Source organism: Penicillium chrysogenum, assembly GCF_028827035.1.
Source record: "Penicillium chrysogenum strain IBT 35668 chromosome Unknown utg000005l_segment0_segment0, whole genome shotgun sequence".
Lineage (NCBI taxonomy): Eukaryota > Fungi > Ascomycota > Eurotiomycetes > Eurotiales > Aspergillaceae > Penicillium > Penicillium chrysogenum.
This window is the reverse complement of record NW_026622753.1, coordinates 9,139,430-9,159,787: the sequence shown is the minus strand read 5'-3', so window position 1 is coordinate 9,159,787 and position 20,358 is coordinate 9,139,430. Positions and strand designations below refer to the sequence as shown.

The 20,358-nt window shown below is 49.3% G+C and overlaps 8 protein-coding genes across 8 annotated transcripts; 3 read left to right on the top strand and 5 right to left on the bottom strand.

Annotated features, from left to right (window-relative positions):
• Positions 1-277: 277 nt before the first annotated feature.
• N7489_011835 (HIT family protein) lies at positions 278-1,278 on the bottom strand (the record flags this gene model as incomplete). Its single annotated transcript, XM_056717584.1, has 6 exons — positions 278-385; positions 465-479; positions 541-633; positions 813-881; positions 1,042-1,124; positions 1,239-1,278. The coding sequence occupies 6 exons, from the start codon at positions 1,276-1,278 to the stop codon at positions 278-280; spliced, it is 408 nt and encodes a 135-aa protein (XP_056565206.1).
• A 1,316-nt stretch (positions 1,279-2,594) lies between these two features.
• Positions 2,595-4,132, top strand: N7489_011834 (complex I NDUFA9 subunit family protein; the record flags this gene model as incomplete). Its single annotated transcript, XM_056717583.1, has 8 exons — positions 2,595-2,740; positions 2,802-2,815; positions 2,877-2,939; positions 2,991-3,085; positions 3,148-3,239; positions 3,291-3,432; positions 3,485-3,643; positions 3,695-4,132. 8 exons carry the CDS (start codon positions 2,595-2,597, stop codon positions 4,130-4,132), a joined length of 1,149 nt encoding a protein of 382 aa, XP_056565205.1.
• A 612-nt stretch (positions 4,133-4,744) lies between these two features.
• N7489_011833 (amidohydrolase) lies at positions 4,745-6,359 on the bottom strand (the record flags this gene model as incomplete). The annotated part of the gene is made up of 2 exons (XM_056717582.1): positions 4,745-5,382; positions 5,480-6,359. The coding sequence occupies 2 exons, from the start codon at positions 6,357-6,359 to the stop codon at positions 4,745-4,747; spliced, it is 1,518 nt and encodes a 505-aa protein (XP_056565204.1).
• Positions 6,360-7,022: 663 nt separating this feature from the next.
• Positions 7,023-8,543, top strand: N7489_011832 (Zn(II)2Cys6 transcription factor; the record flags this gene model as incomplete). Its single annotated transcript, XM_056717581.1, has 4 exons — positions 7,023-7,754; positions 7,805-8,251; positions 8,302-8,424; positions 8,457-8,543. The coding sequence occupies 4 exons, from the start codon at positions 7,023-7,025 to the stop codon at positions 8,541-8,543; spliced, it is 1,389 nt and encodes a 462-aa protein (XP_056565203.1).
• A 587-nt stretch (positions 8,544-9,130) lies between these two features.
• N7489_011831 (uncharacterized protein) lies at positions 9,131-10,540 on the bottom strand (the record flags this gene model as incomplete). Its single annotated transcript, XM_056717580.1, has 1 exon — positions 9,131-10,540. The coding sequence occupies one exon, from the start codon at positions 10,538-10,540 to the stop codon at positions 9,131-9,133; it is 1,410 nt and encodes a 469-aa protein (XP_056565202.1).
• A 1,905-nt stretch (positions 10,541-12,445) lies between these two features.
• Positions 12,446-13,399, top strand: N7489_011830 (uroporphyrinogen-III synthase HEM4; the record flags this gene model as incomplete). Its single annotated transcript, XM_056717579.1, has 2 exons — positions 12,446-12,707; positions 12,777-13,399. The coding sequence occupies 2 exons, from the start codon at positions 12,446-12,448 to the stop codon at positions 13,397-13,399; spliced, it is 885 nt and encodes a 294-aa protein (XP_056565201.1).
• Positions 13,400-13,700: 301 nt separating this feature from the next.
• N7489_011829 (mitogen-activated protein kinase) lies at positions 13,701-15,009 on the bottom strand (the record flags this gene model as incomplete). The annotated part of the gene is made up of 5 exons (XM_056717578.1): positions 13,701-13,729; positions 13,792-14,139; positions 14,203-14,584; positions 14,657-14,852; positions 14,900-15,009. 5 exons carry the CDS (start codon positions 15,007-15,009, stop codon positions 13,701-13,703), a joined length of 1,065 nt encoding a protein of 354 aa, XP_056565200.1.
• Positions 15,010-16,927: 1,918 nt separating this feature from the next.
• Positions 16,928-19,797, bottom strand: N7489_011828 (COPII subunit SEC24; the record flags this gene model as incomplete). The annotated part of the gene is made up of 4 exons (XM_056717577.1): positions 16,928-17,503; positions 17,571-19,217; positions 19,271-19,707; positions 19,761-19,797. 4 exons carry the CDS (start codon positions 19,795-19,797, stop codon positions 16,928-16,930), a joined length of 2,697 nt encoding a protein of 898 aa, XP_056565199.1.
• Positions 19,798-20,358: the final 561 nt, after the last annotated feature.

The window sequence follows — 20,358 nt, the reverse complement described above, 5'->3', positions numbered from 1 at the left end:
TGTAACATACAGACTTGGTTGTTAACTAGAGGGTATACAGACATTTTGGTATATACCCAACGGAGCAGAGTCCTGATGGGAGTAGCTCAAATGACTATGTTCTACTTACATGTTTCTACCACCTTCATCTACTCAAACGAACACTACGATCCTTCTTCTGCAGAAAGAGATGTACCCGTGGACGGTCCACAACGATGCTCTAAGTCATAAAGCAAAAGCATAGTATCAACTCGGTTACCATTACTCTTGAGTTCGTTGTCATCCAAACCAAAGCTGTTTACATCTTCGACTTGATCTCCTCGTGAAGAGCCTTGAGCTTGGCCATATCGGCCTGCTCGGCAGGCCAGCCAATGGTCAAACCCTCCTTCTCGTTGGGCTTGGGGATCTATCGTCCGGTTAGTGTGTGTGTTTCATGAGGGAATTTCTAGCACAAGGCCAAATATTCAAAAGATAATAGAACATACCATGTGGAAGTGGACCTATTAGAGAGGACTAATTAGCACCCGTCACAATTATTAGAGATCCTCAACTGAAACTCACATGATCAACGACCTGGTGCGCAATGCGTCCATTGTTCTGCAGGACATTGAAATCTTCGGCGCCGATGGCCTTGGCAATCTTCTTCGCGACGGGCTGGGGACCTCCTGGTTAGCTATGTCCCTGTTCGCCAATCCAATTCCGAGTCTCTAAGGGACCTTGCGAGGTCGCCCCCAAGGTCCTCAAAAGCATGTAATCAAATTCAATCAAAACCGAAAGGACATTGACTCTCATCTTCATCCTCTTCATCTTCCTGGGTTCTCTCGTCGACTTACCAGGACCTCAGTTAGGTGCTCATCGGGGATATCAGTCAGCTTTGCGCCGTGGAACTTAGGAATGACAAGCTGTACATATTGTCAGTTTGATTTGATTTTCTCTTTCATCAATTATCGGTCTTGGGTTGCTGGCTGAAGTTATCACCGCAGTTGTGATGACTTCACTGGCGCCCCCAGGGATACGTCGGATGCGGGGAAGAGGAATCGAATCGTAGGGAATAATACGCACCGCATGGCCGAGACTCAGCGGCTGGATATCGAGGAAAGCGAAGACCTTTTCGCTCTCGAAGAGCTTCAATGAAGGGATATCTCCTGTATAGCGCAAGGAAGCACGTCAGTCAATCCATATTTTGCTACGTGTCGCATTGGGCATTGCGATAGAAATGTATGAATGTGTAGATATGGTGGTAAAATGGTAGTACATACCCTTGATGATCTTGCAGAAGATACAGGCAGCAGATGACATTTTGTAGAGCTTTAAAGGATGATAAATGATCTTCAAGTTGAAGCTGACGTTAAATGCAGAATAGGTAATAATTCCTTGGAAGGGTTACTATGCGGGGTCAACAAAAATGCAAATGAATTACCCGGTTCGAACTCCGACCGTCTCGGTGTCCGAGGCGGTGGCCAAAATAGTAGGCGAGGCTATTATAAAGTAAAAAGAGCAAAGACACCCGAGGAGTGGGACAAGTTAGTGCAGAACCCATTTCTTGCCTTTTACCAGAGATGGCCGTGATTTGCCCACCAAACTCCTCTCATCAATCTTTGGAAACACAATGACACAGCTGTCATTTTTTTTTACTTTTGTACCTTGCCTATTTGGACATCTATGCTTAGTTCTTCTAGTGAAATTGTAGGTTTGCAGGTTTTTGGGAATTGATGTTGGTGTGGTAGATACATATATGAGAGTGCGTGGATGTATATATAGTATCGCGCAAGGTTGTATCATGCTCTTAAGTCATTCTATGTCGGAATATCAGATGGGTTGCTTTGCTTTTTTATGGCTACTTAATGTGCCTCCACAGTGATACATGCCACCATAACCCTGTCCAAGAGTAGAAAGTAAATGGCTGTATGAGGATTCTCATTCCCTATGTATGGCATTGCTGATCTAGAAGTGACTATGCTGTTGATTTGCAACTATCACAGCTTCTGTTCTTACCATATTCCCTACCTAGGATGCTATAAATAGCTCTTTGTATGGTTTCAACTCCATATGCCGTAGTTTCCTCCATGCAACAGGTCTAAAGCCGGTTGGCGAGACATCTAGAACAGCCCTGGTACCTACCTAGGTAGGTATAAGTGAACTGAATAATAATGGCCTAACATAAACTTAAGAGGAATACTAAGTACAAAACTAGGGCTGATTCAATGGTCATGACTTAATTGCATATAACTAGAAGAACATAATGTATAGACATGAATAGTTAAGGCCGGGGAATGTCCAATCACAGTCCAGGTGTTGTCAGATCAAAACGGGAATTCCCTCCTACGGAGGGTGTAGGTATAGAAGACCATCGATTTCACTCAATATACTAACTTGACATGAGCTAAACAACCAGGAGCCATCATATCAGCCGCTCCAAGCAACGAAACGAGAGAAAGACGAGAAAAGCGATTTGTTAAAGTGGTGGTCCGTATTTCCGAATCAGGACTAGCGCCAGAGTTCCGTGCGGTTCTTCCGACTTGACGCTGCGAAAGACCCTCGCACATCACCACGCCCTTCTTGGCAACACTCCGCTCCAATTCGCTGGTGTCGAGAGATATACCCAGCCAGAGACCATGCAGAAGTCTCGCACCATCAACACTGCCCTGGGGGCCCGGCCCTTTGTGCCAGTCCCGCGGGTTCAGCTTCAATTCCAGCGCAACCTTCAGGATGTCCGCATCACCCGGACTGGCAAGCCCCTCTTGAAGGTCCAAGGTGGCCGGTAAGTGATCAATTGTGCTGTAGGCCTATTGTTCCTGCTTGTTGACGTGATTTTCTCATAGTTCTTCCATTGGAGGTAGCTACGCCTTTCCATTTTGATGCTACGCCCCGGTCCGGATATGCTCACACAATTCTAGGTCACACCGCGACGGTTTTTGGTGCCACTGGTTTCCTCGGCCGCTACATTGTCAACAAGCTCGGTAGGTTGAGAGTGCTGCACTGCAGTTGGATCATGGACTAATGGCCTGCAGCTCGCCAGGGATGCACCGTTGTCGTTCCCTACCGTGAGGAGATGGCTAAGAGACACTTGAAGGTCACTGGTGATCTTGGACGAGTTGTCTTCATGGTATGGAATCTTGCTGTCGCATATTCTGTCTGAATTGTGGATAGTGCCTGACCTCTGCATAGGAATACGACCTGCGCAACACTCAGTCCATCGAGGAGAGCGTTCGTCACTCCGATGTCGTCTACAACCTTGTCGGTCGCCAATATCCCACCAAGTGAGTTACAGTGCGTGATACGCATGAATATGTGGTTTCTGACGACCCCAGGAACTTCTCCTACGAGGACGTCCACGTCGACGGTGTCGAACGTATTGCCGATGCTGTTGCCAAGTACGACGTCGACCGCTTCATCCACGTTTCCTCTTACAACGCTCGCCGTGACTCGCCTTCCGAGTACTTCGCCACCAAGGTCAGCATATCTACTGGGACTATACAAGAATGGGAGTGCTGATGACATATAGGCATGGGGTGAGGAGATCGTCCGCAAGATCTACCCCGAGACCACAATCGTGCGACCTGCACCAATGTTCGGTTTCGAGGACAACCTGCTCCACAAGCTGGCCAAGGTGGGCAACGTTTTCACCGCCAACCACATGCAGGAGCGCTACTGGCCGGTCCACGTAAGTTATCCTCCCGGGGTGGACAAGCTGCATTGAATTAACCCTGTCTAGGCCATCGATGTCGGTTCCGCTCTGGAGCGTATGCTGCACGATGACAGCACCGCCGGCGAAACCTTCGAGTTGTACGGTCCCAAGAATTACTCCACTGCCGAGATCGCCGAGTTGGTCGACCGTGAAATCATCAAGAAGCGCCGTCACATCAACGTCCCCAAGGCTGCCCTCAAGCCCTTCGCCCACTACATGAACAAGTTCCTGTGGTGGCACACCCTGTCCGCCGACGAGGTGGAGCGCGAGTTCATCGACCAGGTGATCGACCCGACAGCCAAGACCTTCAAGGACCTGGGCATGGAGGAGACCGCCGATCTGGCCAACTTGACCTTCCACTACCTGCAGGGCTACCGTAGTGCCTCTTACTACGATCTGCCTCCCTCCACGGAGCGCGAGCGCCAGGAGGACAAGCGATACCTGCATGTGCTGGACGACCAGTAGTCTGTGTTTTTAATGTGTAAATAAGCCTTCCTAGACTCAAATTCGATTTCCTTGTGTTGGACGGTGCAGTGTATTCAATGCAGACCAGTATACAAGACCATAAACTAAAGGGAACTTTTGTAAGACCCATTGCGTTCCTGGAATAAGAGTGAGATACTGTAGATTCAAAGTTACAGCTATGATCTGAAGGATAGTACCTGCCTGTGTACCTGCCTCTTCATATGTATGTAGGTATATGAGTAAACCAACCTCCCGTAGAGGTTAGGCCTGTAACTCATACAATATCTCATACAATATCTCATACGCGTGCCAAAATGGCTGCTTTTCCACTGGTAATTTTGATGTCCAGCCGCTCCTTGACGGCCCACTGCCCTGTAACACCGCATGCTCGGCATGGGCTGGGAGGTGATTGCACAGCAACGATAGAGCTGACGTTGGTGTTTCTTAAAAACATTGACAAATCGAATAAGGAAATCAACGTCGTGGGAGTTCTCCACGAAGACCTTTCTGGGACCATTCTTCTATGGCTCATTCATCGACTTCCTGACATTCTATACTGAGGTCTAGTTATACGCCTTCTTTATATCTAATTTGCTCTATATACACCCCTAATCAGCCCCAAACCTTCCTTCCTCCAAACCATGTCTCTTTAACCTTAGCTTCCAACAATGCATTTGCATCCCATTCCATATCAACAACAACAAAGTCCGCCAATTTCCCAACACCCAAGCTTCCAGTCCTCTCTTCAGCGAAAACACTTCGTGCTGCACCCTCACTTGCAGCAACAATAGACTCACACATCCCCAGACGGAAATGCTCATTCACAACCTTGGTATATTTAACGTTTCTAGCCGACTTTCGCGTGGTAGCCACGTAAAGGTTGTCCATAGGAGCCCAAGGCGAGGTAGGGCTATCACTTCCGATCGCCACCAGAGCCCCAGCATCCGCGAATTCACGGTATGCAAACGCCCTCTTGCAGCGCTTCTCTCCAATAAGGCGAGGCCACTCGGTGAGAATGGAGGGATCAGCATGCACCGGCTGGATAGACGCTGTCAGACCGAGTTCTCCCAGCCTCTTTGCATCCTTGGGAGATGCAAGTTCAAGGTGTTCGATGCGGTGACGTCTCCCTGGACTCGCATTCTTCTCAATTGCATCAATCGCCATTTTGATTGCTCCATCCCCGATTGCATGAAGGGCTATTTGAAGGCCCGCGCTGTCTGCTTCCTTGACAACGGGAGCTAGATGCTCGGCTTCCCAAATGGGCGGGGGTGAACCAAGGGGGGGCATATGGCTCGGACAAGAAAGCAGTGCAAGCGTCAATGATTCCATCGCAGATGATCTTAATACCGACGATCCGAAGGTCGGGACTGGTACTGGAATTGTACCGCCCATTCAATTCAATTGCACGCTGTACCTGCTTTGAGTTGGATTCGGGGTCTGCCGTCGGTCTGATGAGCCAGTATGCGGCAACGCGCATGGGGAGATCTGGTTGCGTTGAACGGAGAGTAACAAGGCTACTCCATGCTTCTTCGTCCATAGCCATCTCTACAACGCCGGTATATCCTGCGGCATTATATTCTTGAATTGCTTGGAGAATCGACCGCATGCGCTCTTCCTTGCTCGATGACACTGCTTGGAATGGCCAGATGACTGACATCATAGCACCTTCGTCCATGACACCAGAAGGTTTTCCCTCGGCATCACGATGTATACTACCACCGGGGGGATCTGATATAGTCTCCGCACCGAGCACCTGCAGAGCGGCGGTGTTCATCCAGCATGAGTGCTGCGAGCTTGCATCGATGAAGATAGGTCGTGGATCAATGTCATCCAGCATCGCGGCGGTAACACCACCGGGCGTCATGGAGTGCATCCAGTTCTTGCAAAAAATAGTCGGGGCATCTGGGTTGGCGACCACGTACTGCTTGATGGTGGATCGGATTTCCTCTAGAGACTTGCAGTGTCGGAGGTCGAGTTTGCGAAGTGATTGTCCAAGAAGTAAAAGATGCATATGGCCATCGATAAAGCTTGGAAGGACAGTCTGCTGCTTGAGGTCTCGCTTTTCCACGTCGGATGGACATTCAGAGGAAAGTTCTTGGAATTGTCCGACTGCAGTGACAGTTCCGTGCCTTACCAGCATGCTGTCTGCAAACGTGGGCTCTCCAAACAGACCGGAGCCAGCTTTGGTGAGGATACGGCCATTAAAGAAGATAGTGCCTTTATCCATGTTTTTTTCGAGATGTGGTTGAGCTGTATGTCGGGATGCTTAACAATGGCTAAGGGGAAATGTACAAAGTATGAATTAAATCAGATAAGTTATATTAAATACTTCGGCTATACACAACCTTGGAATATAATATGCAACAGTCATTCAGTACGGTTCGACTATAGTCCCGTCTTGGGGCCGACGCTGGGAAATTGCGTCGGGTCGACCTGCCCTCTCCTAATCCCTAGCGCCCGGCTCGACTTGCCCTGATTCAATTGTAAGAACATCGAGATAATTACATATCTCCATTGATACATATGTATACATAAAAGATACATCTTATTGCAAACATGACTTGGCTACAATGCTACAGTTGTTCGCGAATGGAGTATGCACATGTTGGGAACTCATTTCGTCCAGCTGTTACCATGACTGTTTTCGCATTGGCGTTGAGGTCATATCTTCATACCTGGGCTATTGCCTCATAGTTGATGGGATAAAGCATCGCTTTTACTTCAAGATCTTCGCTGTTTACGGGCAAGGACTCCATTGCTACCTACCTAGGTAGGTATACCATAAGATAACATAAGACCCACAGTCGGGAGGGCCCCCAATCACCCGGGATATTACACTGATCTCTTCCCACCCCCACGAGAAGGCTGTGCGATACCACTAATAATCCGCATGAGCGCCATATCAATCGGCTGCTGGACCTGCCGGGTACGGCACAAGAAATGCGACATAACGACACCATTCTGCAGGGAATGCAGTGATCGAAACGTCCATTGTCATGGATATGGACCGAAGCCAGCATGGATGGATGGAGCGTCAGAAGAAAAGAAAGAGAGAGCGCGAATCAAGTTGGCGATTAATCAACATGTCCGACGAGTTCGAAAAATGCAGAATCGCGCCAAGAGAGGAACATCACCGCCTCAGGGAGTGAAGGAAATGCAACCTGCAGATTCCCAAGTTAATGCCTCGACTGCCTTGGATACCGGTGACTCGAATCTCGTGCAAGATACTTCATTGGAAAGCGTAGATCGACCTTCGAGCCAAGATGGCATTTTTGACCCCCAAGCTGCATGTCTATTGATGCATTATCTTGATCAGGTTTTTCCATGGCAATTCCCCTATTTCCGCTCCACATCCCGGTTAGGAAATCGAGGCTGGCTTTTATATCTTCTCATGAAACGAGGGCCTCTCTACCATGCCGTCTTGAGCCTTTCGTCGCTTCACCAGAGTGCAATTCTTGGGAGTGAAGAGGAATATCAACAAAAGGAAAGGGCCCTGGAACATCATTCCAGGGCGCTCCGTGAGTTCTGCAAATTCATGAGTGAGGAGCGTGGGAAATTGCTGGACGATAATGCTCGGCTGGCCGAGTTCTTGGCGTGTAGTTTGATTCTGATTAGTTGTGAGGTATGGACCTGGCGATCTTTCAATCATCTCTCAACTCACGAAGAATCTAGGTTTTTAGAGGCGCTGAACACAACTGGCTATTACATCTGGATGCTGTCATATGTGTCATACATTCACTATCGCCTGAGACTATATTTGACGCTCGCTACAGATCTCATGCGGGTTCTTCTGTTTTATCACACAATCGCCCAAAGGAGGGTCTTGAGTTCCTTCTCGCCACAATGGTTTCACTTGATCTTTTCGCCTGTCTCCCGACGGGACGGGTACCACGGCTTCTGTATCAGCAATGGCTCCGTACATCTGAAATACAAGTCGCAGATCTATTGAGCTGTGAAAACTGGGTTATGGTCATCATCGGAGATCTAGCATGTCTCGGGGAATGGAAGGAGGTTCAAGAAAAGGACGGTATGCTCAGTATTAGTGAGCTAGCCAGAAGAGGAGAAGAGATCAAGGAACGTTTAACTATGGGCATTGAGAAGCTCGTTCTGACTAGGGATGTAAGTACTAAGCACTCATGTCTCGCAGGGTATTAACGTTGAACGTCCAGGCACAAGAAAACCACGAAGCACAAACTAGCTGGGTCACACTTCTCTTCGCCCTTGCTTGCGTCGTTCTGCTGCACACAATTGTTTCCGGGCCCCTCCCCGCACTACCAGAGATTCAGAGCGCGGTTTCTAGAAGCATTATTGCGCTTCAGAATAGACCGAGGACCTACTCTCTCACTGGCTTGGTATGGGCACTGTGTGTATTGGGATGCATGGCACAGCCACCGAATCAGCTATTGTTTGAGAATCTCATGGCCAGCGTGGTCCGCGATTCTGCGGGGTTTGGTAATTGCGGTACGGTGTTGAAAATAATGAGAAATTGTTGGAAACTCCAGGAAACCGGGCGTGCAGACTGCAGAATCACGATGGCGAAGATGAATATATGTGCTATACTGATATAGGTTTTCTGGTTCTGATATTTCCAGCATTGTGATAATATTGTCTCTCCATTTTGATTGATGTTGTATCTCATCTTAAAATCAACTCAAGGTAGGGCACAACGCTAACACCCAGGGGGATTAGGAGATGTAAATATTGCTGATCAAGACCTTTTGTCCCCATATATGTGCATCCATACTTCATATTGTATGAAGTAGTGTCCAGTCTGAACACTACTGTAGACAAGAACCTAAGCCGCCGAAAAGGGAATTCATAGGTCCTCTGTTTATAGTATTGGTATTGGCATTTCGAGTAGAGTGATAGTATATAATTTGCTGGACAGGATTTGCTAGTGAAAATACGATAAAGCCTGGCAAACTGTTGCTACTGTATCGTTGAAATCCATATACTGGCAACGCAATCACTGCCCAGCGCTACAGGAAAACGGTCTACTTATAGAACCGGTTCGGAATGCAGTAATCTGTTAATCAGTACGGGCACAATCTTTTCCATGAGGAAGGGAGAACTCACAACTCCGACCACGCTTGCATAAAGGCCGCATCCAAGAATACAAATACCAACAAGGAACACGATTAGGTTCAGAATTGCATGGCGGATATTGCGCTTCTCGTGCCATCTTCCCTCCTTCAGAAGAAAGAACCACATGACTGGAGGAACATAAAATGAGAATCCAGAAACAAGGAGACAGCCACAGATAGCGAGTAGTTCAGAGAAGAATGGAATAGCCTCTGCTATGATCCATGCTAAGATAGTAATGATGGCAACACTTGACAACCAAGTCACCCATCCCTTCGTAGTGTTCACGTAACGGACAACGGAGTTTTGATACATCCTGCCGTGAATATAGCGACAGGCAACGGTTGTGTTGATAGACCCAGAGATAAAAATCACTGGTAGGGCAACACCAAATGCAACCTTGGCCCAAAGGAGACCGGCAGATACCAATGCTGGAGAGCCAACGTCCTGTCCGACAAACGCATAAATGATGGCCCCTGTCAATGTGTAGATAGTCACCTGCACTATTCCCAACGTAGATATGGACTTGGTGAAATCTTCGGGGGTATGCATCTCATCCATAAAGGATGGCTGTGAGGCAGCGAAGGCGTAAGCGAAGGCGATATTCGAGATGGCCACAAAAGCCTTGCTCAAGTTCAAGTCGTCTTGGGGCCATGCAGACCAAGGGGTTGCGGCGGGATCCTGTTGAACACCGTTTGCGATGATACAGATTCCAATGGCGATGATGATAGAGCCGAAGTCGATGAATCCCAATATCGAAAGCTCGGCAAATGACGGCGGTATAGCAAATGCGAAAAGAATAACTGCAGAAATAGCACTGAATATGAGAGCACATGCAGCGTTGTCTGAGAGTGTGGCGAAGGCCAGCTTTCCTGTCAGGCAATGCGACCCCACTGTCAAGGTCATCAATGCAATGAATGCCACGCTGAAGAGTTTGTCCCCAAAGCCTCCCATCAAGAGACGGCCAAAATCGACATAGTGCGCAACATGTGGATATTTGAGTTTTGCCAACCCGACCATGTAGCTTGCATAAATGGCGATGAGACCCAGCCCAATGCACAGGATGACCCCTGCCACCATGCCTACTGTTGCGAACGCCGCAGGAAGGCTCAGACTACCCAAGGCGATTGATTGAACAATGAGCACAATTGTGAGACGCTTCCAGCCAAGGCGATGGAAGTGCTCGTTGCCCTGGATAGCTAGTTCATGATCGTGGTATCGACCACTTTCACTGACAACTTCACCGCCGTATTTTTCGTAGTCAATCATATCGTGTGTGTCCTTTTTGTCGGTCGTGTTGGCATTGGCATTATTGACGAAGGACATAGTGGTAGATGGAGCAAGAAGGGAAATGGTCAATGGAGAGGCAAAGCCAATTGCTGAGATTCGAAAGGAGTGACACTATCTTAACTTCTTAACCGAACATGATTTTATACATTCTGTTCTCCGTTCTCCATATCTTTCCGGGGTCACAGTATAGTGATGGGCGTGGTGGAGCTTCTGTGGAGCTCTGGGTATTCTCGGGAGGAAAGTCGAGCCGGGCCAAGAGCCAAGACCTGGGGAAGTGGTGCATCAAGATATCAAGTGGACAACTTCTTGATTCGGTTACTAACAGATATCTCCGTCAGTCAGAGAATCTATCTCTCTCTTATCGCGCCAGCCTCACCAGCCTGAAGCCGTCGATCGTGACGCCCTCGGGAAAGCCCTTAAGGGCAAGGATCCTGCGTGAAAGGGAAGAGAAGGATATGCTATGCTCAAATTGTATATATGGCTGTACTGTGGTTTTGTCTTGCTTTGTCTTGTTCTGTTTTGGATTTGACTTGGGTTTTGTCTTGTTTTCTGTTGGTGTGGTCCTTCAGGATGCTGGTCTGGTCTATCTATATACCCATGGTCCGTTCCCCCACGGCCTCGTTGGAGTTTTATCCTGATTTGGCATTATTAATGGGGTTTTGGAGCTTTGGATGGTTCCTACACCCTGGAAAGCAATTCATTCTTTTAGCAAATGATCCTTAAAAGCAAGGTAGAGAGCACTTTCAATCCGTCCCATAAGAACCCCCTTTAAGAGTCCGCTGCCACCAGGACAACTTGGACTTCGATTTCGACGGGCAAAAAAAGCAATTTGCCAAGCGGAGGGCAGAGGCCGAATAAAATTCTCTCAGCATAGATTCGAAATTTTGCCTCATTTCCTGTTTTTGACTCTCTGGGAGCTCAAAGCCTCGAAGGCCGATACAGCACTTGCACTCTACAGTGCAATGGCCTCTGCCTTTCTTCTTTTTAGACAGATGCCTCTGCTCACAGCATCCGCATTCCCGACTACAACATCCGCCTCGATCCGAACAATCCTGAACCATTTCTTCGCGCATATACCATTTAGGATCACGCCTTAAGCGATCGTAGGGTTCTTTGAGTATAGAGTGAAGCCTACACTCCGCTTGGTAAAGGGCCCACTCCTTTATTGGATATTGCAATTGAGATTCTTCAAGCGCGATTTTCGCATCTTCGAATTGCATCGTATTCATATTAGTTCCAAGAGTTACAGCCTTTTCTAAGGCTATAACCTTATGGTGTAGCCGTTCCTCACGCTGCATTACTTCACGTAGAGCGTGCTCGGCAACGAATAACTCTGTGAGTCTAGATTGATAGACGCTTTCTGACCCATATATGAGAACGCTCTCATTTCTACTGAGGGTAAAGACAGGGGGGCTATTGAAGAACCCCATGACCCTACGTAGAAAGACTCGAAGGTTAGTATAAGTGTAAAGTAAGAAAGGTTCAGGTATATCTATATACTAGTACCTCTGTGATAGGAGAGACTATAGATATGGATTCTCAATAGAATAAAAATATCAACGAGGAACGAGATGAGATACAGAAAAGACGTTCCTATGGCTTCATCACTCCGCCGCCCAAAATAGTAACCAATTATGACACAATTACATGTAGACAGAAAGCAAAGATCTCCATGAGAAGCAGACCATGAAAAAGATAAAGAGATTACATGAATAAACAATAAGGGGATTTAATTAGTATACAAACAGCAATTCCTATACTATAATAACTAGTAGCAAATCTCCCGAGGTCCCTTTCTTATAGGTCAGCTCACCATTAAGTCAGCGTGCCATGTGACTTTTGCTATCAGTTGAGCTTATCACCAGTGAACGTTGTTCCCGTGCACTTGATAGCATCATATCAATCCCATACCCTCACCTCCACAGCCCAAACCAATTTCCCATGCCTCGAACACCAATTCTCCTCCTCAAAACAAAATCCTCCCCACACGATGGCTACGAAGACTTCTTCTCCGCACACAACTACACCCCAACCTTCATCCCCGTCCTAGAACACCGCTTCCTCAAAAACAACCTCACCCAAGTGCGCGACCTATTCAGCACCGGCGCATTCAACAATGCCACCAGAAAATACGGCGGTCTAATCTTCACCAGCCAACGCGCAGTCGAAGGCTTTGCGCAAATGATCGAAGAAGAAAAAGACGGTACATGCACCCAACACAACAAACCCAGAAACACATCCAGACCCAACTAACACAACGCCAACCCGCCAGTCCAATTCAACACCCCAACCTCCCCACCCTTACTCCTGTACACCGTGGGCCCGGCCACAGCGCGCACACTCACAACCCTCCGCGATAAACACCTCCCGAACGCAACAATCCACGGCGCGGACACAGGAACAGGCGAGAATCTCGCGCATTTCATACTCAGCCACTATGATTCCATCTACACCACGCACAAACCCTCTCTCCTTTTCCTTGTCGGGGAAGTGCGGAGGGATATCATCCCGAAAACGCTAATGGATAAAGCATTACCGGTTGAGAAGCGGGTTGGTGTTGAGGAGCTCGTTGTGTACGAGACTGGGGTGATGGAGTCGTTTGAGGGGGATTTTGCGGATGTTGTAGGTAGGTCGAATGGGGCGGTTTGGGTGGTTGTTTTCTCGCCGACTGGGTGTGAGGCTATGTTGAGGGTTCTTGGTTTGGGGCCTTTTGCTGGTTCTGGCTGTGGAGATGGAGCTGCAGCTGGGACGCGGCAGGTCTTTGTTGCTACTATTGGGCCTACGACGCGGGATCATCTGCGTGAGAAATTTGGGTTTGAGGCGCATGTTTGTGCACCTAAGCCTAGTCCTGAGGGTGTGCTTGAGGGGATTGCGAAGTTTATGGGTGGGATTTGAGGGGTTGATATGGATATGGGTGGGTGTATGTAAATACGTACTTTGCATGTGTAGGGTGTATATAACTAAATGTAGGCTGGGACTACAAGTATATAATTGGGCATTAAAGCTAGCAGAGGAGCAGTGCAAGTATATTACGAGTCAAGTCACCTGTTTTGAACACTCATAATCATATTTCGAGTTGCCCTGCTATCTCTAACATGTATTGAATCACGCTGTCAAGTGAAAGTGCGTGCAGAATAGAATCCAACATCCTCCTAGCCAACCTAATATCATTTGAAAAAAAATAGTCAAGTCAGATTTACCGCATGATTTCCTCATAGATCAAGACTAGAAGCAGTCAGTAAATATACCAATAGAAGACGAGAATCAGACTCAAAAGGTAAACTCACGCTTCAGCTGCTCCTTACTCAGAGCATCCTTGTTCTTGTCGAAATCGAAGAATCCATCGGGAATGGGTGGTGCGGTGGGCTCATCTTCAGGATCATGGTACGGCTCGAGGTAGGGGTGTTTCAGGGCTTCCTCGACAGTGATACGCTTAGCCGGGTTGAAAGCGAGCAGCTTCTCGAGCAAATCCAGAGCCATGTCATTGCTCTTGGGGAAGAGTGCACGGAAGGGGATCTTCTTCTTAAAGGGGAGGGAGCGGATGTATTCGCGGGCACGGCGGGATTTGATGCCGTAGTAATCTTCCATCGTGGGTGTGCCGAGGACATCCAAGATGAGGGTCAACTGATGGTGATCTGGGTGCGTATGTTAGTTATAACTATTGTTGTTGCTGCTTGAAGGGAGAAGTGGAATCATACAATCCTTGCCAGGGAAGAGGGGCTTTCCGCTCAGCATCTCAGCCAATATGCAGCCGACACTCCACACGTCAATAGCCTTGGTGTATTCCTTGAATGTCAACATGATCTCCGGCGCACGGTACCAACGTGTAGCCACATATTCTGTCATGAAGCCGGAGTTGTCGTCGGTGGAGGCGGCCGAGCGAGCCAGACCGAAGTCGCAGACTTTCAGGTCGCAGTTGGCATTGAGCAAAAGATTGGAGGGCTTCAAATCTCGATGGAGGACATTGGCTGAGTGCATTGCCTTGAGCGCACGCAGGGTCTGGTAGATAAAGTATTGGCAGTGGTCGTCTGAGAGATCTTGTGTGCGGATAACCCGATGCATGTCTGTTTCCATCAACTCCTGCATACTGTTAGTAAAGATCGGATATATCCCATACATGCGCATCTTGTCAGATGGCAAGCTTCGACGTACTTGAATCAGATAAACTTCATTGAATCCCTCGTAGTTACGGGGCCGTTGAATATCCAGGATGGAGATAATGTTTTCATGGTTAAAGTATCGCAGCAACTTCATCTCACGCAGTGTACGTAGGCAGAACATGGAATGATCGAATGGCGTGATCTTCTTGATGGCAACCTTCTGGCCGGAGGGCTTATGTATGGCAGAGCTGCGTGGGGTCAGAGGAGTCTTCACAAAAAGTCTCGTCCTACTTACCAGACGACACCATAGGCGCCTTCGCCGATAACATCTTGGATCTCGTATTGATCGGATACATTGAAGGAGATCTTCCGGGATCCTCCCGCGGGAGGGCCTTGATGACCCATTTCGAGAATGGTTTCTTTGGTAGTCTCAGCCTTTGGGTGATTGTCAGCTTCAAAAATCCGTGGGATCCAGTGGAAAAAAGGCCGAACACAGTCCATGGGGGAATCAAACGGGAACCGGGAATTGAAAACAGTAGAGGGAGGGTCGCGCACAATTTGCCGATTCAGAGCCCAGGGAAAGCAACTCAATAGCACCTGAGGTCAATTGCCCAAAAAGCTCGAGCAATTTGACCGCAAGTACGAGCGCGGGGGAACAAACGCAACGACAACGCACGAAAACCGGGAAATAAAGCTTACTTTCGTCTGCGCTGCAATCGAATTGGTGTTTCGGAAAGGCGCTCAAACTCTCGACTGGGTTGGGTTTGAAAGGTCGGCGAGAACTCAGGGAATAAAAGGCGAGGTGTAGAAAAGGTAGAGGGGGACTTGGTCGTACGAAGCTCCGGGTGGGGAAGATGTGACAGGTACAGCGTCTAGACCCAGGAGACCGAGGTGGGATGCGAAGATCACGGGTCAAGGTGTCTGTCAAGCTGGATCACGGTATCAAGCTCAGAGCCTAAGAACGTGGCATGTTAGTGGAATTGACGGTGATGATGCTCGGGTGCATGGAGAAGATGAGCCAAGACGCCGAAGCGGGGTCATCCTCTGCGGGATCACGACGGGTCGGTTGGATCGGGACTCACCTTGTCTCGCCTTTTCTCTACCAAGGCAAAGGAAAATAGAGAAGAAAGGAGAGGAGGATGAGAAGAGGTGAACCTGGAGAAACGGCGGGCCGTAGGGGAAGTGGTGGGGCAGAGAGCTTTGAGGCGGCTCCGGCAAATTGGTGAAACAAAGTGGTTCAGATTCAGGAAAGGGAAATTGGCGTCAATTAAGAGAGGAAAAAAACGGGGGAGACTAGGAATGACGATCCTCGAGAAGCGTAGAGGAACTCGAGAGAGTAGAGAGTGCGTAGGTAGGTAGTAGAGGTGTTTTCCCCCTGTCTGCTTTCTCTGGTTTGATGGACGTGGAACCTTGGATCACTTATCTCCGCAAATACATGAGGGGTACTTGTCTCGAACTGGAGTCATCCATATTATTATCAAGTAGCCCAGAAGTACTTCTAACCAGAGCGATCTAAAGATCTCCGCCACAGCGCCAAAGTCTCTCACATGTCGCGCTCAATGGACGGCGCTACTGCACCTGGCGAAACTTGTCACAATCATCTTTTTCCCGCTCCACCACATAGGAGGTGTTAGTTTCATCATGATTGGAGAACCCACCCCTCCTAGTTTCACTAGTCTCAAGGGGTATCCTGTTAATTGGGTCTGAACTCTCAAGAGTCATACCGGGTCTATATATACCGGGTCTATATATGGATGGGATTTTGGGGGCCGTGCAATGTTCCCAGGGCCGCTTTCTCACGGGTTAATGACTCGTCGTTTCAGGGCTTACGCTTAAATTATAATGGAAAAGCGTTAAAACATCCAAAATAGAACTATGCGGACTCTTCTAATGCTAAGAAGTACTAGAATGCTTGTCTTGACCGAGCACTGTCTTTCAAAAATTAGATCATTTGGTTTGGTTGACACTGACTTCCTACTGCTAAAATCATTTTAGCCCTTGCCATTTCCCATGTCCCATGGGAATCTTCATGGGACGATACAATAAGAGTGGGAAAAATGATAACGTTAATTCTTCATAGATGCAACCAGCGTCTATCGCCTGTCAACTATAACCCAGCGATCTACTAGTACTAGATAATCCAAACATGCCCGCCGTGATTGAAAGCCAAACGCAATCTTCCCCAACGTAATGGTACAGGCGGGAGGACTCGCGAAAACACGAATTTCATGGTCCACGGAGACCAACCGGGCAGCTTCTCATTACTGCACGACCTGAGAGCAAATCGTCAGTGCTGACCGATATGATGGCCAGAGCAGAGGGCTCAAACCTTTTCCTGCAAGGAACCCATCCACTGATCCAAGCTGACGCTTTGGTCCGCACGGTCCTCAACCAGCATAGTCTGAGCCCAGAGACGCAGACCGGGCTCACCATCTTCGCGAACAACGTACAGGTGAGGCACAATCATGCTACCCACACCCTTGGCTCGGTGGTCCCGACTCTTCTCAAGCACGGCCCGCACACGCTGGTTGAACTCGTTCTCGACGTCGGGGAGGGTTTGCTTGCCCACCCGTAACTGCGACTTGTCAGGGACGCCAAAGACATCCTCGATAAGCTGTGGAACAGCATCACGGCCAACCCAGAGGAACTGGGTCTGGCCATCGTCAATGAGGTACAGACCGTAGGGCACGAGGCGGCCCGAAGACAAGTTGACAGAAGGAGGCAGGACGATTTCGCCGGTCTGTGGATCAGGCAAACCCGCATTGTCGGGCATGTCGTGGAGTGAGTACATTCTCGGATAGATATATTGGATGAGAAGCGGCAGGGGCAGAGTCGACAGAAGGCAGAGAGCTGCGGACCGCATGTCCGTGGGGATCTGGGCAGATTTGCGAAGACCAAGCTAGAGAGAGAAAAAAAAATCAATTAGTATAGAACAGCTAATCACAGGGGAAATAGAGAAAACTCACGTTCTTGATCATTGCAAGGAACAGGACAGGCAGGGCTCTCAAATTGGCGGGGAACTGGAGACCACCACCGCTAACACTACCACCTGCAAGCTCCTTGCGGTATGTCTGCAGAAGCTCGACGATCTTGGCCTGAAGAGCCTCGCGAGCGGGTTCGAGGCCGCTGCTCAATGTGCGCTCGACAGCCTTGTGACTGAAGAATGTGGCAATGGCCTGCTGGTCAGCCGAGGCGTAGATGTCTGCCAGATTCTGGGTCGTTGGAAGTGCCAGGGTCAAGACACGAATACGACGTTCACCGTTACAGGTAGTGTGAAGGACAGCCGCCTGCATGCAGACGACCGGCTTTGTAACGGTCTCATCAATGGCCACCTCGACCACATAGGCCTGGTCACGAGGGAAGGCCGGGAAAGCACACAGATCAGAACTGCGGTTAAAGAAGTTTCCATAGAAGGTGTTCATACGCAGACCGGTGGTTGCGCGCACGCGGAGAACGGCCTCCAGACCAATCTCCGAAGAGAGATAGTCTGAGAACTCACGGGCGAACTTCATGGCATCCTCAGTCCGTGCAGCGTTCCACCCAGGGTAAAAGTAGGTTTGACCACCAGTATAACGGGGCAAGCAGCTCAAAGATGCCACATCTTGGTATTGCGACGAGAATAGGAACATATCCACGGAGACTTGAGATTTTGAACATTCGACTGCAAAGCTCTTGTAGAAGGAGTTTGCGGTCTGAAGCAGACTCGATTCCTTGCTGGTTCCCAGCACCTTCTTGTCTTCTCTCATAGTGAGAGCTCCGTGACCAGCGTTGGGCAAAGATGAGCTCAGAACGGTCATCTTTCCACCGACGGGGGAGATCAACTTGTAACCAGCTCGCAATGCCGCACCCATGGCGCAGCTGTTGTTTTGGGTGTTCTGGAACATTTCCTGCAGCTTGCGAAGGAAGATCTCGATGTTCTCCCGGCATTCGCTCAGCGTCACCAGGAGATCACCAGGGATGGGGAGGAAAGGCTCGTCCAGATCGCTGACAACCAACATCTGGGGCTCCGAGGATCCTGACTCGTCGCGGGGAATGCTGAAGTAGTGCAAGCTTGAGTCCACTGCAACAAAGCCGAGGCGAGTACGTCGGTCTGCGTTCGGGATGCGATCAAGGCTCTCCTGGATGGTGCGAGCGGTGGTGGCCAAAAGACCGTTGGTCACCGAGGCATAGCTCACATCGATCAAAAAGAGGTATACCAGAGGTTGAGGCGGTCGGACCATGTATTCCTGCGGCGCAACGAATTCGACCATGCTGTGGTTCAGATCGGCACGTAGCGCACGATCGGCGGGCTTTTGCAGTGTAGAGTCCCAATCGAAGGCTTGTGGCACATCGTTCGTCAGGTTGCACATATTACAGCGCCAGCGGTGGCCATGGTCGAGGAAGGTGACAAAGGGGTTGATATAGGAGCGGCAACGTCGGCATCGTGAGATGACTTGGTCTGGAATCACAGGAATAGGGTCCTCGGCGTCGTGAAGGGAAGCATATGGTTGGATGACAAGGGCGAAGGGCAACTTTGATTTCTTCAGAAGGGAGTTAGTTGTGGGGACAGCGTTGAGCGTAGACCGCATATATTTCGTAGGGCAATTGGCCTCGGGCGATGGGTAAACACTGGTCTGTCAATTGTTAGCATATCTACCACATGCGCAACGTGACATCTTATACATACTCCCGGAGGCAAGATAATTGGAGGAGGGGGATAGTCCAGCTCAGCGACGTTGAAAGGTTGGGATCGAAGGTCCGTGGGGTAAAGCTGGTTGAGCTGCACTTGAGGTCGCATAGGGGCTTGGGCCACAGGCTGCGGGGGCGGCATGTGATGAGGCTCGCTCATTCCCATTCCACCAAATTGCTGTGTCATCTGCGTGACATCGGCAGCAACAGGCGCGCCATATGATGGCGCGACAGGCTGCATTTGGTTGGGGTCCGCACCGTAGACGGGTTGTTGATATCCTGCAACTTGGGGCTGCTGAGGGTAGGGCCCGTAAGCACCCCCAGCCGTGGGTTGTCCACCGAGCGCGGCATTGGCGCCGGAGCCAAAATCAAATGCCTCACCAGCGTACGCTCTCTTCTTCTTTCCAGCTGCGGCAGGTGCAGGCGCGCCTTGCCCTTGGACCGGGGACTGTGTGGGTTCTGGGGAGCCGTAGGCGGGCTGGCCATACCCCTCCTGGGGAGGGAATCCCCCTGTGGTGCTGCCATTGAGTCGAGTAGGTTGTGTTTAATCGTACTTGGGTGTTCGAAGGAAAAGAGGGTTGCGCTAGTCACAAAGTCGGCGGGTGGAATCGATATGAGGAGGCGGGTGGTAACAGCTCCTGGAACCCCACAATCAGTTTCTCGTCAACGGAACAGGGTGAACCTGGTTGCGTACAGGGCAAGCTGTACCTTTAGAAAACCCGGAAGTATCACAAAATGCAGTGGCGAGGCAAAGGACAGCTCACCAGAAGAAACCAAGGGAGTGTGGGAGAGGCGGTGATGATGGTCTACGGTGGCCTTTAGGTCGTGGTGCTCCAGCCAATCAGAGGCCAGGGGACATGTGACGAGAGGCGTGGTGTTTTTATATATTGTCCGACAACATCTGATATTGAGTATAAGACGGGTTGGATATCTATGGTGAGCTTTAAATATGCAGTGTTTGTTCTCAACAAGCTGATCTGTATATATCTATCCCCAGGTATTTGGACTGGAAATGAAGACTTAGCCTTTAGTCCAAGCATGGAGCACGTCTATAGATTATACTGTGCTGTGGATTGTAATAATGAG